The sequence below is a fragment of the Cydia pomonella genome, chromosome 25 (genome assembly GCF_033807575.1).
Source record: "Cydia pomonella isolate Wapato2018A chromosome 25, ilCydPomo1, whole genome shotgun sequence".
In the NCBI taxonomy this organism is placed as follows: domain Eukaryota; kingdom Metazoa; phylum Arthropoda; class Insecta; order Lepidoptera; family Tortricidae; genus Cydia; species Cydia pomonella.
Window position 1 is genome coordinate 2,637,389 of NC_084727.1, and position 17,132 is coordinate 2,654,520.

General features: G+C 37.8%; 1 protein-coding gene across 2 annotated transcripts in view; it reads right to left on the reverse strand.

Moving 5' to 3' along the window:
• LOC133531461 (AT-rich interactive domain-containing protein 5B-like) overlaps nucleotides 1-17,132 on the reverse strand; it is a 120,368-nt gene that overhangs the window by 79,371 nt on the left and 23,865 nt on the right. For both annotated transcript variants that reach the window (XM_061869692.1, XM_061869693.1), the window contains one exon: nucleotides 12,046-12,155. In XM_061869692.1, coding sequence (XP_061725676.1) covers nucleotides 12,046-12,155 — 110 coding nt within the window. The remainder of the gene's footprint in view (nucleotides 1-12,045; nucleotides 12,156-17,132) is intronic.

Genomic DNA, 17,132 nt, shown 5'->3' on the forward strand with positions numbered 1-17,132 from the left:
TACCAAAATGATTATTATACGAGTATACGCAGTCGACATCTAGCATCGAGTAGCGGATCTCTCAGTACTGATACTCGACAATAGATATCGCGACAAACAAAAAGTGTAATGCTCAACGATTTTCCGCTAATATTATAACTAGAGTAACCGGAACTCTATTTTCAACTCCTACGCTTACTCTAATAATTCATTATTATATTAAAAAAAAAATTCAGGGGTATATGCAAAAATACTTTCCATAATATCAATATCCAGAGGAAAATGGGGACCGCGTTTGTATGGAAAACGACCGTCATCTTTCCTCTTAAGAGGCTGTCAATACCTAAAGCGCGCACACTGTCTATTTGTATCGGAGTAAATGAGATAGCACTGTCGCATGTTACTGGGCCTGGGCAAGGGAATAATAAGAAAAATATTTAAATAAAAAAAGTGGATTATTAGTGTAACATTTAACTCGACCAAGGTTTAGATATAAATGTTTTGAAATTGTGATTTTAATTGCAGACCCATAAGTCAAAACAATAAAGACATAAAACCGTTTAATTGTGATTTTAAGACCAATCTTTGCAATTATTTTCTATCGAGCCGATTTCGTTCAATCGTGTTCCGAGTACGACCACGGTCTTTGAAATATAATTAATATGAACATATATTTTTCTTACTTGACTAAAACAAATAGTCTTTCTTAAAAAGCTGTTTAAGTAACATCAATTTCAAGGACATTGGGTGTTCACAGCCTCTTAAAGGTTAGATTTGACAAATGTGCGCGTCATCATGTATGACACGAACTATACTACTATTGGCAACCATACAATAACTCTATTTACATTTTCTTTCAACTTGTCAATCTTTTTATCCAAAATATATAGTAACTTTACATTAATATTTCTAATTTGAAAATTAATATTTGTCTCAAACATGTTTCCGTGGAAATCGTTAAAACAATAACCTACAATAAAATGTATAGTACATTATACATTCTGTTGTACATTGACGTCATTGTATGCTACAAGACACATTACATATAAACACTTAACACATATGTGACAATATTTATTTATTTATTTCGTTTATTGCAGAACCATGGTTACATTAAGGACATTAAGGTGTTAACATGTATTGAGTGCATGCATGGTTACCCTGTCAGGGCATAGCAACATTATTGATATTCTAAAAACTATTTAATTACTAAAAATAAATACATATTCAAACACAAAATAGCATTTACGTAATACTAGGAAATTCTTACAATTAAAATAAAGCAACAATACTATAATTATTAAACATGTCATAAACATTAGTTCTAGTCACAAATTCAAGTAATAATGAGAAATAACCATAATACATACATTAAATTTCGTAAATTCGTAAAAGTTCGTAAATAATTAAATTCATAAAACATAGACATCATTCATAGAAGGTTCATGAGTACTAGCTAAGTTATTCATATTTTATTATAGTTTATTTACAAGTAGGTATATAAGTTACACATTTATTAATAAACATACAGGCGTAATTTCCAGGTCAAATCATAAATTCGTGTCTGTCATAAACTCTTCGACTGAGAAGTAGGCTTTAGAGGTTAAGAAGCTCTTTTTGTTGTATATGTTTTGTATTGGCTAAAAGCGTTGGTGGCGTAGCGGTAAAAGCGTGCGACTTTCAATCCGGAGGTCGTAGGTTCAAACCCCGGCTCGTACCAATATGTTTTTCGGAACTTAGATGCGAAATATTATTTGATATTTACCAGTCGCTTTTCGGTGAAAGATAACATCGTGAGGAAACCGGACTAATCCCAATAAGGCCTAGTTTACCCTCTGGGTTGGAAGGTTAGATGGTAGTCGCGTTCGTAAAAGATCTACGCCAATTCTAGAGATTAGTTGCCAAGCGGATCCCAGACTGAGCCACTGTTCGAGTTGAGCCACTGTTTCGGCCTTGACCCTACTGTTTGCTACAAAATTATTTTCATACAAAAACAAACCCCATACCACGATTTTGACACTGACGTATTCGCTAACGTCTGCGTAACTTACTTTCCGTACATCTCGCTCGCACTAATATGCCAGTACGAGCGAGATGCATGGAAAGTAAGTTGCGCACACGCTAGCGAATATGTGAGTGTAACGTCAGTGGGTCTAAATTCTTTCCAGTGCCTTGTTTTGGACCACTCTGTCACGCTTTTATTTCTGTATTTTATCAAATTAATCAAAAACCGGACAAGTGAGACTCGGACTCGCCCACCGAGGGTTCCGTACTTTTTAGTATTTGTTGTTATAGCGGCAACAGAAATACATCATCTGTGAAAATTTCAACTGTCTAACTATCACGGTTCATGAGATACAGCCTGCCGTACATGATTGGCGCGACAGTATCTCGCGAAAAATTTTGACCCAAGTGTCAAGCTCGTGGTAAGGCTACTCAGGTAAGGGCTCCTCTTCACTAATATAGCCCAGCGTAGCCCAGTCTAAGGGACGCATCTAAGCGATGAAATGAGATAGCAATATCACTAGCTCCCTCTAACGCATAGGACTGGCCTACGCTGGGCCATCGTGTAGAGGAGCCATAACATTCATTAAAAAAAGTCAAATTGATATTATAGATAACCTCCGTTCTTTGCAGTCGGATTATCCGTAGACTACGATGTCCGCTTAGAGGCTATTAGTTAACCATAAAAAGTGAAACGTAGAAATCTCTAGATGTCGATATTCAGCCGCCATTAAAATATAAGCGCTGGCAACCCTGCGCGGGTAAATAATTGCTAAAACGGAAAGCTGTGGAGACTGTAGGGTTAACAAGATTTGTGTCAAAAAAATATTTACAAAACATATGGTTCTACTTTATCGCACTAGTGCGAAAATTAGTATATTACGTTACTGTGTCGAACATTTAAAGGGCCATATGTACTGTAAAACGTTGTACGATACATGTGCGAATAGGTAATTCGCCACTCGTTTCGAATTTCCTATTTTTCGCACTTGTATCGTAATGTACTATTACAGTACATATGGTGCTACTTTCCCGCACGCGTGTGGAATGATCATATTTTTTGTATGAGGGTTGAAATTTTCCATTTATAAAATGAATGTATCCTTTGTATATGATGTGAATAATATGACTGAATATACTTTAATGCAATGTGAATTTGACTTCGTACTTAATTTATATATAGATTTTTTTGGTTATTATTTATTATTTGAATATATTTCTAGCATGTGCTTGCAATACTAACAATTTTATGGACCCAGAGTCTGAAATAAATACATTTGATTGAATTGAATTTATTTTATGCGAAATTACCGTGTAATTTCTGTTTTTATTGCATATTTTTCGAAACTTTCCGCGACTTTTACATCTTTAGTCCCCATTTTCCTTTCTGGTAATTGGATTTTTACATAGTTTGAAGTAAGTATATCAATTACAGTTATGCCCTTCGTTTAATTTTTTTAGTAATTATTACAATAAAAAGCGAAAACATAGATAATTAAATTGTGAAAGCTCATAACTCTCTTTAGTCCACTTTAAGTGAAAACTTTAAATTGCATGCTTTGGCTGTAAAACAATTCATTAAAATAGTAAGTTATGTAAGTTTGACAAACACGTTTACTTATCCAAAGTTTGAGCGACACAGCCCGGCTTATCGATAGGACATTAAAAACGTACAGCGAGCGACATACGAAATAGCGTTATTATTACTTCTTCGTACACTTACGACGAAAAGTGGTAACTTCACCTTTTTTTCTAATATTTATATTTAACGGATTTTTTTGCTTTTTTAATGTCACTTGAAATATCACGGTTTTAGTGCAAATTTATGTATATATTATTTAGATTTATTTTTTAATTTTTTGCGGTATCTACATGCGAAGACATGCATACATTATGTAAAAAAATTGTTTTAATGTCATGTTTGTACTAACCCTAGATTTAAGTATTTATAGTATGTTACTAACACATTAAGTATGTACTTTTGTTCGAAATAAATTATTTTCATTTTACATATATTTAATGCATCTTATACATTAAATTGCATCAATAAATTTATCTGATAGTAAGATTAGACTAAGACAGCATTTCCCAAACTATGGGTCGCAAATCTCTATTGTTTCCCATAAAGTTTCAAGAGGGTATCGTGCGCACAGTGGCGCCACTTTGGGGGATTGTACTTTCTAATAAGCCAATTTATTTCTGCAAAATTTAGCACGGGTAAGTTGTAGTCCTATAAATTCCCCCACTTTTAGTCTTTGTTATATATTTTAGTTTTTGTAATGAATGCAGTATTATTCAGTTTTGAAAATAAAATAAAGTCTCCTTTCAGCAAAATATCCTGTCTTATATTTAAGGTGCTTTCCCTTGATGTCCCATAGTCTTGGGACGCCCTGTATATGGGACTGTCACCGTATTTAAGTATCGCGTCCCTTTTTTTCCGTCCCGTTTTTGTTCCGTATATCAATACCGTTGAAGCGCCGATGGCCTAGCGGTAAGAGCGTGCTACTTTCAATCCAAAGGTCGCGGGTTCAAACCCCGGTTCGTTACCAAACCAATGAGTTTTTAGGAACTAATGTACGAAATACCACCGGACCGGACCAGACAGACCGGACCGGACCGGACCGGTACAGACTGGACGTTCGTTTCGTCCGTGCAATTTTATTTAGTGTTAAGTATGTTCGTCATGTTTATTTTATGTTTCTTTCCTTTTTTCTGTTACCTTCCGTGACTATTTCGCACTCGATGGTCTCATCGGAAGATCAGCGCTGGAAGTCGCCAGCAACATGCTGAGATGAGGCCATTTCGTGACACTTTACTCTCACTATGTTCTCTTTTATGTCTGTCTATTACTGTTTGTGTGTTTATGAATAAAACAAATTCTATTTCTATTTCTATTTAAATATCATTTGATATTTACCAGTCGCTTTTCGGCGAAGGAAAACATCGTGAGGAAACCGGACTAATCCCAATGAGGTCTAGTTTACCCTCTGGGTTGGAAGGTCAGATGGCAGTCGCTTTCGTGAAAACTAGTACCTAACTACCTACGCCAAGTCAAGCGGACCCCAGGCTCCCATGAGCCGTGACAAAAATGCCGCGACAACGCGAGGAAGAGATATCAATACCGTTGCAGAATACCTATATAAATGGTCACAATCATCTCTTAACTTAACCACCTTGTTTCCTCACCTATCCCCGTAACGTAACGACATTACTATTACTAACCCATGTCCCGCAGGCCTACTGAAACAAACATAGTACAGAAAATGGTGAAATGAAATAGTGTTGTTGTGCACTTGCGCGCGCGACTGTCAGCGATAGCCGCTTATCGGCTATTTACACAGAATGAGCGCGGATAAGATACCGGACGAATAACTCCGCCGGTATTATTATTACTAATACATTCCGCGTTTATACTTATAACTTACAATAAGCTTCACCATTAAAAAAAAAAACAAAAAAAAAAAGACAAAAACTACACTTTTTTAACAAATCAAGTTACTTTTATCAAGTGATTTAATTAGATGTGCCAAAACTTGTTCTTAGAGTGATACTCGCAAAATTATAACTTTATCTACACATTTTAGAAAATTTCCCAGGTTTCAGTTACTATTTTTCTTTTCTTATTCTCTTTTTCTTTGTATCTTAATGATCTACAATTTAGTTTATATTTACAATTCTTGTACAGCACATGTCACAAGTCTACTCACAGATGATACTTTATTTTGTGTAAATTCCAGAGAGTTCTGTTATTAGCTATGCTTATAAGTACTCATGTTTGCATATTATTTATTGTAAACGCTGTAGAACTACTCAATAATTAAATAAAAAAAAATTAATCAACAAATGCTCAAAAAACGGGTATTCGTGTTTAACAACTTTCCAATAATATTAAATATAGAGGTTTGCGGTTATATTTTTGTGTATTTTTTTTTTTCATTTTAGGTAATCGCCCAAATCGAAAAAATGGCCGAATACCGAATCGTTGCCGAATATTCATGGCATCTCTAGATTTAAATTGAATTTTAGATGGCATATGGTGGCGAAAAAATAAGACACATAAAATACTACTCTAAGGGCTTTCACAATGTCCAAGTAAAGTACTGAATAAGCTATTTGCCACTTATCTGACGAATAAAGTCATCGTTGGCGTTTCACAATCTTCAAATAAGTTTAACTGGTAGATAAAGTGCTAAGTTTTGCAGGAAGTTTTATCTGGCAGTTAATTTATATTTATAATTATCCCATACTTTACTTGGACATTGTGAAACAGGTCCTTACATTTATTACATAACCTACTCTGATTTTTATTTATTTAATAGGCAGCAAACGAGCAGACGAGCCGCCCATGGACATAAGCAACATCGGAGGAGCCATGCGTTGCCAACCTTTGAAATCCCTATACCTGCTTCTTGAAGAACCCCATGTCATAGCGCATTAGCATGTGTATTTATATATTAACGAGCATTTATATTCCAAAATTAAAAAATCACGTCAAATTTCGTTACCGAAAAACAAAAGAACAAAGAAATCCAAAAGATAATATTTTGACGACTCCACAGAGCTCGATGTGCTCAAGTCGTCACATGGCACGTCGCAGCGAATGTATTGTGTATAGCGTCCACACTGCTTGATACTTGCGTTATTATTATTATTACTATCATTTATTCGTTTCAAATCTTAGGTTAGATTATTTATAATATGAATATAAAAGTAAAATATAAAAACACTTACAAAACAATACAAAAGATATAAACACATTATAAAAAAACCTAACCTAGGGTGCTGCCAGCAGCGGGGCAGGGTCCAAGCTGCCCGTAGTCAGGGCTGCAGACAGGAACCGCCGGACTATCCGCGCCGTGTCCAAGATCACCGCCTTTTGCATCTGATCTGACCCTTGATCCAACCACCTAGCGAGAGTCTTTCAAGGTGTTGTATTATTATTACTTATTATTTTTGGATATTTCATGTTGAGAGTCAGACCAAGCTAGTTGGCAGCTATTTTGATAACCAAGGCAGCAGTAAGGATTATTGAGAGTTGATGGAAACTAAAATGGACTGGAGTCAGACCAAGAAGTCGACAGCGATTTTATTAGTCCAGCCTGTGCAAGTTTTAAGTAAACGTCATAATCCCATAGAAGTCTGACGTTTAAAATAACTCTTTCACTGCGTGTGCTACCAAAATCGTTGCAGAATTGTCTTGGTCCGACTCTATCATAGGTTTTAAATAACGTTAATAATTCAAAAATATATGTTCGTACATGGGACTTAAGAATCCCGTTACATCTATTTTAAAGCTAGAAGCTAGAGTCAGACCAAGTTAAGTTGGCAGCGATTTTGATAGCCTAGACGGTGCAAGTGTTAAGTAAACGTCATAATTTCATAGAAGTTTAACGTTTAAAATAACACTTGCACCGTCTGGGCTATCAAGATCGCTGCCAACTTGGCTTGGTCTGACTCTAACATAATGTATAAAATGAAAAAAAAAACAAAAACATATCGCATCATTAAAATAACAAAAACAGATTTTAAAATTAAAAAACAAACGCAACTATCAAATGCTCTCGGTCAGCGTAAAGAGCCATAAAGTACTACAAAGATACATTTACCGCTGTGCCGTTGGAAATTCACGGTTATTCCCTTGCAATAAGGATTACCCTAGCGGTACGGACAACTTTGCGCGCCTAGGTATTGGAGTGTGGTACAAGTGATTAGGGAAATTATGTGCATTTTAAATTCGGTTTTAAATTTTGTTGCAATGAATTTATGTGATGTGAATTATGGTTAAATTTATGAATTGGAATAACTTATTAGATTAGATTTTGCAAATCAAATTGAATACTTGTGCTGTCATTGTTCAACTATTATATTTAGATTGACAACAAAGGACTTTTTCATGTTTTCTTATTTAATTTATTATACCTTCGTTTTATCGTGGAACCACAAAATACAAAATTATTTATTTGTCCAACATAGGTGTACATAGGACGTTACAGTCAGTTTCACTATGTGGCGCCTTACGGCATACACATTTTGAGAGCATGTTTACAAGTCATTATCTTCTAAAAAATATTTTATAGAGTAGTAACTCTTTTGAACCAACAATGGTTCTAAGGCATTTTTAAACTTGTTAAGCTGTAATAATTGAATGTTTTATGGTGTTTTATTATATATTCTTGGGGCTGTTCCGACCACATTTTCCCCTTATTCATAAAACTTTACTAGCCTCAATTAGTTAATTTACGTTAAATCCTTTTCTTATAAATACACAAGTCAAAATGAAAGATTAAGACAAGCCATTAAAAGCTAATATTGCGGGTTATAGCGCTTTTATGAATAACGCCATTAGTAACTACGACCGCAGGGTTGGCCGTTCAAAGTATTTCACTGATGGATTCATTTCAGTATTTATTTCATGGATTTTACCTGTCAATCAATCCTACGAATAGTGTACAATTTAGGTTTTAATTTTATAATAGAACAAAACTAGTGACATGTAAAACCTTTGCTGACGCCTTCTATAAAAACCTTTGACAGCTGCCAATCACATTGGTTATCTGTAAATAATATAATTTAGTTAAAAACTCATTTGCTATTCAAAACCGCTCCCGCTACCGCTCGCACTCGCGCCGCACCCCTACCGTAATTTCATCCATGAAATAGTTGGCGTTACCAAATAGGGATTAGAGCGAGACGGGGCATCCTCCGCACGCGAGCGAGCGAGACAGACTGCGCCACTCGATTTTTGAGGTTTCCGTGCATTGAGTGTTTTTTTTTTTAATTTGACGTTTTGTTAGATAGCGTTTTGGTTTTAAATAGCGTTTGGTTTAAATGCGAAACATGGAATTATGCGTTTTTAAACTAATTTTTAGTCTTATTTATAGAATGATGGTTCTTCATCGCATTGTTTGTTTAGGTGGGAGAAGTTCGGCCATTTTGTACACTGATTCTCAAAATGCTTTAATGTTCTCTGGGAAATGCATAGTTTTGACACTTTTGACATTAATTGTCAAAATATGAAATGTAGATTATTAAAGTTTGTTTAGTGAATGAAATAAAAATGTCAATGAACGAAATATAATGTGGTTTTTTAACAGCATTTTCGGTACACAAAGAGATGTCGATATATCCGGTGAGTAAGGTTGCCAGAGCTCAACGAGGGTGCAGAGTGTTAGGGTCGGCAACGCGCATGTAACCTCTGGAGTTGCAGGCTTACACAGGCTACGGAGACTGCTTACCATCAGGCGGGCCGTATGCTAGTTTGCCACCGATGTATTATAAAAAAGATTCTCCACAATAATAAAGATTTTTCGTGGTATTTTAAATTTTTCAGCTTATTAAGTTCAGTTTCATAGAAAATAGGGAAATTTACATTTCCAATGACTTATGTAAGTATTATGCATGTGTATGTACATGTACGCCACACCCAAATTTCCGCGATATCTAGTTAGTATGGGGCATTGGGGTAATTTCGTATCTTCTTCCTTGCCACTTCCCACTATTTGGGGGCTCTCCTCGTTCTAACGCAGCGGCTTACGTGAGCGAATAACTCGCAAACGCGAAGCGGGGCGGCGCGGCGCGGGTGAATCAATCCTTTGATACCTATGGATACCTACGTGGACGATCTCGTTGCGAACGCCGTGAGCCGCCGCGCCACTTCGCGTTCGCCAGTTATTCGCTCACGTAAGCCGCTGCGTAAGGCGCCAGGACGGTCTGTCTTGGGTTGTCGCATGTGTAAGTTGAGCCACTTGGTTCTGGATCTTCCACTGCCTTTTCTGGTGCATGGTATTGTCAGCGCCTTCCTGACCAAGTGATCTTCGGAACGTCTCATTATGTGGCATTACCATCTAAGTCTGCTTTCGGCGATCTTATCTGTGATGGGCGCAACTTTGTAACTCCCCCTGATATAATTCCGAATGCAGGGTAATTTGGAAATCATTAATATCTTCTAAACCAAGCACTTCATACTTTAGCAACACTAGCGAGTGTAGTTGTACTGCAGCGCTTATCATGGCATCTTTGATTGAAGAATATGTTTTTACTGTATTTTCATAACTTAAAAGGTTACATGTCTTAATAAATTAATGTTCTAAACTTCCAAAAAATATCTATAAACATTTTACGTGGCAGCTACCACCATATAAAAATAACCTGTCATAGTCATAGAGACCACTTGACGCGAGAGGAATAGCAATAAAAAAAGTAGTTTACATTTTTATGCATGTAGTGTAAAGAGTCTATTACCTTATACTAAAATGGTTAAAATAAGAATTATATTTATTTATTTACATAATTCAAGTAAACTAAATAACTATCGTTCTGATGATTAATTTAGATGAGGTGGCCAGTAATTGGAGAGTGGCCAGTAATAGACGGTTTACCCTATCATTGCTAAAATAAACATTTTTTTCCCTGCCTTCGAAATTACCCCAACGCACCCAACTAGAGTAGAATATCGTCACCCTAGTTCACAATCATTCCAATTACGCGGAAAATTTGGTCGTAATATACACCTTTTGTTTGCGCACTATGGTATTAATTGCAACAACATTTTTAGTACAATTGTGAACTAGGGTGACGATATATTCAGTATGAATGTTAAAACACCTTATATCCGAAGTCGGTAAAACGATTCGTGTGTTAGATAACCATTAACTACTTATACAAGGTCAAGGACGGTAATGATTGGTTTGTTGTGATGACGATATGTGATATAATATATAATATGTGATACTTGAACCAGTTGCCATGTCATTATTTAGGTTCCTGAGGTATTGTTACATATTTTAAGTTCCATTGTATGATTTTCGTAAGTTTGTACACACTTTACTTATATCTGAAATGGGCAAAACCTGTGATTCGTGTATATTTTTTAATATAGTGACAAAAATTGAGAAAGGTATGATGAAATGGTTTGGACACGTCGAAAGAGGGCAAACAAAGAGAGCGTATAAGGGAGAAGTAGAAGACGGAGCTGGAAGAACTCGACGGACTTTCTCTGATCAAATCAAGGAAATCCTGAGGAAAGGCCAGGTCAAGAGCACCCTAAACCGGCGAGCGTGTATGAGGAATGTTATGAAAGTGAAGGAAGCACAAGATGTATGTTAGATTCGTAGCAAATGGACATCCGTGGTCTCTGCCTACCCCTTCGGGGAATAGGCGTGATTATATGTATTTTTTTTAAGTTGATTCGTTGTGATAGAACCACTTTTGGAGCAGTTTCACATATTTCAGGTACCTTCACCATTTGTTAGAGCTACTCTCCGGCCACGAATTACACCTCTGTTCGTAATTCCCAATACCAGCACAATGACATTAGTCAGTAGTCCTCTATATGTTGCACTCAACTATATTAATAATATTGTTTTCCATAATCCCACTCTTGATATATTCTCACAGACAGAACCGAGATTCCTAGCCACAGCAGCCCGCCTAGGAGTCAATATCTTACACCCACAACTATTAATATTAATTAAATCTAGTGATAAGCTTAGTCTAATTAGTTTTAAGTATGTATGTAACCCATAACTTGCATGTCTGGTTTAACTGTAAATGTAAGTTGGTGAATAAATAAAATAAAATTAATAAATAAATAAATATTTCATCTCATTTAGCATTCCCTGAAATTATCTACCATTGGCCCGTGCAAACGCGAATTTTCTGAAGATTTGCAGGTACAAGAGTTTCCTTTTCTGTGACTAATGGTCAACAGTATGTACAGCAAAATAATCACCTGCTTTAAACGCCGCAGTACAAAAAAAGTCGCAATACAGGAAATGAAATACGTCCACGGACAGCACGTGAAATGCTCATTTTTCCTTGCATATTAGTGTGAGCGAGATGTATAGAAAGTAAGTTACACAGACAGACACACACAGCGAATATGTCAGTGTCAGGTTAGGGTCAAGCTCGTGGTAGCCAAGTTCGTGCCAAGTTTAATGTAATTTAAGCATGACGTTTTATAACTACATTACATTACTACATTACCATAAGAACGTAACTTCGATTGGGAACAGCTTTATGGCGGCGAGTTCATGTGACATATATGATGGAATAGTGACTGACCTGTCCATGCTGATGGCGCCCGTCAGGAGTGTTCTCCGGGAGGAAGTACAGCCTCAGGCTGACCAGGGTCTGGTCGGAGACGCGGTCCGTCCAGAGCAGCTGCAGCTCGCCTGCGGACGAAACACACTCTAACGCTGCTGGAATAGGTGCGGTGGGGTAAGGTGAGTTGCGATGACAGATCTTTAAGGCTACGAGTATCACCAGTTTTACACTGACATATCGCTAACGTCTGCGAAACTTAATTTCTATACATCTCGCTCGCACTAATATGCCAGTACAGATGCATAGAAAGTAAGTTACGCACACGCTAGCGAATATGTCAGTTTCAGATCAGTGTTAAGCTCGTGGTAAGAGAGCTATAGAATTGGCCCTTGTACAGTCGCCATCAGATATATCGGAGGGGCCACGGTGCTCACAAATATCTGAACACGCCTCTATTGTCAAGGCCGTTTTTGTTTAAATTTTGTTATTTCTACTTAGAATCAGGCGCATTGACTGCCGGCATCATGGGACAGCAATGTAACACGCCAGCTAAGCGACCGGTCGCCTTCACCGCGGCCCCAAAACCTGGCCCAGCTCAAACCAGGCTAGGGGTGTCGTGGGGTTGGGTAGCGATCGGTAGCGAAGAGCTGGCCAACACCAGCAGCACACATCGTCCACAACAAGACGAGGATCGACCTCCCCGCATCGGTGGGGAGCGACCTGCCACAGCCGCCACAGCCGAAAGCGGCCTCTCATACCTCCCTTCCAGGGAGGCATCAAATGTAGGGCTTGCAATATCCGCCGTTTTTTCAGATCCGGATATATCGGATATTAAAATTTTACTTTATGCGAAAATTTTATTTTAGCTTTATGGCACCTGGGTAATGAAAATCCCTAACCTAACCTTTTGTAGCAGACACGCGTCATTGATATCATATGGTCATGAAAATTGAGGTGGGAGTCAAGGACCACGTCTAGTGCGACACGCCTTATGTAATTTCATCAAACCGGTATATAAAAGTCATATTGACCGAAGAGCTGGCGGCTTCCTCGCACAACGTATCAGTATTGCGATACAACGAGGAAATGCCGCCAGCATCCTTGGTACAATGCCTCAAGGGCCTCTTTTAGATATAAGCTAGTTATAGTATTCATCTGTATATATCCATTATGTATATTGTTATTGTCAATAAATAGATTTATTATTATTAAAGTCATATATGCTTGACAAATTTGTCGTTTAAGAAGTAAATGTAACTTTTACTCCATTTACTTATGATTTTGTGAGTATATCTTACTTTTTTATATAAAAATAGTCCCTTATTCAGCAAATCCTTTTAGAACGTAACCGTGTTTTATACGGATCAGTAATATCCGAAATATCCGGAATCTAAGAGTTGTTGGATCCGGATCTTATATTTGACGGATATCCGGATATTTCGGATATCCGGATCTCAAACCCTAATTACATGACATCCATCCACAGCAATGTAAATTACGCGGGCTCAGTGCCGGATTAAGACATTTTGGTGCCCTAAGCATTTCTAGACCATGGTGCCCCCTCATCAAGATTACATTGAATTTTATTGGTAAATTGAGTGACGTTTATTGCCGCATTACTGCTGAGAATAGAATTTTCAATGCGTTACATCATTTTATCACGGAAATTGACAGTATTGCAGCAGTATTGTTCCAAGAGTGGGTAAGGTCAAGTGTAAGCAAATTCGAAGACCGTGTTTTGCATAAGTCCGGAGGCCAAGCCAACCATTGTCCAAGTGTAAGCGAAGACGTAAGACATAGGCCGTTCTCCGCAGGGTTTTGCAACCTCTAGAGCTTTCTTGCGAAGCTCATTCATGTGAGGGCAAAGGCCGAGCTTCAGTAGAGGCTTAGCCATTGGCCATTGGTTCTTGTCAGAACCAGTACCAATGGCAACAAATGTCTTAAATAGCAAATTATTGTTTACGAAAACGGGACTTAATAGGGTACGGTTAAAAAATAACCTCTGACCAGACGTTTCAAGGACAGCGTTGTCCCCATGGTCTCGGAGAAGACTGTGTAAAGTCGACATCATTATTTTGACGTTGGAGGTAATTTTAGAACTTAATCAAACGCAATTAAGTCCCGTTTTTTTAAATAATAATGTGTCACAATTAGGCCAATACAATTAGATTTTATCGACTTAAAAATACGTGTAATCCAAGTTTGCTCCATTCCAGGAGGTATGCATAAATGTTTCCTTATTTTTAATTTTTTTTGTACCTAAATCGAAAACGGTACGGCCGACGGAAAATCTGTTCTAATTACGAGTATTATTAAAATTGATATCTGAGGATCCGAAATGTAATTTAACTATGTTCTTGCAATAAAATATATTGATTGATTGATTTAAGGTAAGTACCTTCGTAGTAAATTGTAAAAAAAGGTCGACATTTTTTATTTTTTATAAAATCATGTTAATGATCCGAAAACGCTTTCTTAACAGTGTCTGATCCACCAAGTGCTATTGTAATTGATAGTGGGTTCCTTCTACATCGAGTGGTTTGGCAATCCAAAGGAAAAAATTATCTCCTAAGGATCCCAAAATGTTTGCACACCTCCTGGGATAGAGCAAACTCGGATTACACGCATTTAGGATCAAATAAATGTATTAAAACAATTTCCAGCTTGCTGGGAATTAATTCCTCAAAACGCTATTTTAGGATCTAATTAAATTGGCCATTTAGGCCATCAGTGTTTTTAAAGGCAACTTCTAAGGCTGAATGCGCGGAGCGTTCGATCGGCGCTTACGGATGAGGCCAAAGGTCGAGCTGGAAGAAAACAAGGCTTGAATTTGACCAATGGCGAGGTATGAATAGCTGGACGTCCAGAGCAGGGATCGGAACCGGTTTTTTGCAAAAACATCGAAATAACCATATATTTCGGTTTATTTTATACTCTAAATGTAGGACTCAGTTGTGTTTTCAGATAACGACTTCGTATTATTAGATTGCCTAATTAGAAATGAAGTAATTAACAAAGAACGAAAAAATACCGTTTTCGTTCCCATACAAAAAATACCGGTTTCCGATCCCTGGTCCGGAGCCTCCGATCGCGGCGCGTTATCGTATAATAGGTACAACCAATGGCGAAGTGTGAGCAAGGCAGCTCAGCTGCGAAAGAGGACAGCATGGATTTGGATCCGTGGCCAAGCAAAAGTGAGGCAGTTGGCATAAAGTAGAAGGCCTGGCGTCGCATAAGACCTAACGCCGAACTGCAAAGGAGTGGCTTGAAATCGAACCTATGTAATCCTACTGCTCGGCCTTTGGCTTAACTCGAAAGCGCAACTTGATAAGATGCTTTTGTTTTTCGGCCTTCGCAGGGCCCTTTATTACACTTTGACAATTAGGTCGCAGGATCGCGGCTCTGCAGCACTCGGCCTGGCCGATACATCTGGTGTGTAAGAGAGCAAAATACGCTACAAAATCGTCTCTACGTCGAGAAAATCGGGTGGCCACAAGCCCGACGGTAAAATTTTTTGGCCATGAACTTTGATGGCCTCCGCGTAAGGTTGGAGATGTGCTTACGTGTTCTCACTGTCTTACGACCCTTCGTTATTAGATGGGTACTTGCAAACGTATAAAAAAGTTTCGTGTACATAAGTACTACACTACGACTGCGATGCTGATGCAGCCTGCGCGTTTTTTTTTTCCTACGATTTTGGTGCCCCCCTAGACGTGGTGCCCTAAGCAAGTGCTTATTTTGCTTAATGGTTAATCCGGCACTGCGCGGGCTCGATAGAGATACAAGCAGGCGGGTCAATGTCCGAAATTGTTTATGCTTAGCGTCGTTACTTAAAATAATTAAATATGATATTAAAGTCGAAACGTCTGTCATCGCAATCCACGCATAAATAGTTTCCACACAAAACGCATGAGATTTTTGGTCTAAAGAAATTTGTAGCTTTCCATCACAGAAGGGTGCTTTAAATGCAATAAGAACCTTTTTATCTGAAATTTCAACTGAAATTCTGATAGAATGGTCCTTATTGCACATGAAGCATAAGGACCCTTCTCTGTGGAAAGCCACATTTAGCCGATTATTGTGAAACTTTAACTACATGCACATTTGTATAGCTTTTAACAATAATTACTATTCTACCAGGCAGACTAATAGATGTCGCTTCGATTCGTATTTAAACTAGGTTATTTTCTTGAATGGTACAACCATTCACATGACATGACATATATCTAAGGACGGGCCTTACGGGCACTAAGAATGGTGCTAGTTCAGTGGTGTCACTCACGAATTCGTGCCAATCGTGCAGTCTAACGGAACTAGTTGCGACCAATCGCGCACGTGATGCGAACTCATCAACCAATCGCGTTGTGGCGTTAGACTGCACGATTGGCTCGACTTCGTGTGCGTGACTCCACTGTACTGGCCCCATTCTTATTGCCCGTAAGCGTCTTTAGATATATTTCAATGGGTACAACTTTTAAATTTTAGATAACAGTTAAAAAAAAATTCTTAAACAATTTTAAATACTTTTTTAACTTGCAGCCTAACCACGAGCCTGTCAGCGAATATGTCAGTGTCAGGTCAGTGACAAGCTCGTGGTAGCCGTGCTGGAGTCTACTGCAATACAACGAGATATAATATTAACCTGAAATACTATAGAGTAAAAAAATAAATACATCCGTATAATACAAAACGACAGCGACATCTATCGGCGATTCTAACGCAATCTATTTCCGCATGCCGAAAAAGCTCACAAAATACGATATTAGTATATCAGATGCAATAAATGTCCGATAGGTCTTGGTATTTCAAGATTTCTTACCCGTAGAAATTAAAACCAGATAAATAAAAATATGATTTTGTAAAAAAGATAAATAATCTTTATTAAATATGGACTGGTTCAAGGCCTGTGCACACCGGCTGCGTGTGCGTAGGCGTGCACTTGCGCGTTGTAATACACAGATTCTTATTAGAGACGGCACACCGCTTGCATGACGTGTGCGTGCACGGCTCAAATTTAGCGCACGCACACGTGCACACACACACATGCAGCCAGAGTACTCTGGCCTTTAGTGAGTGTTAAAAGTTATGAGTTGGAGCCATGTTAA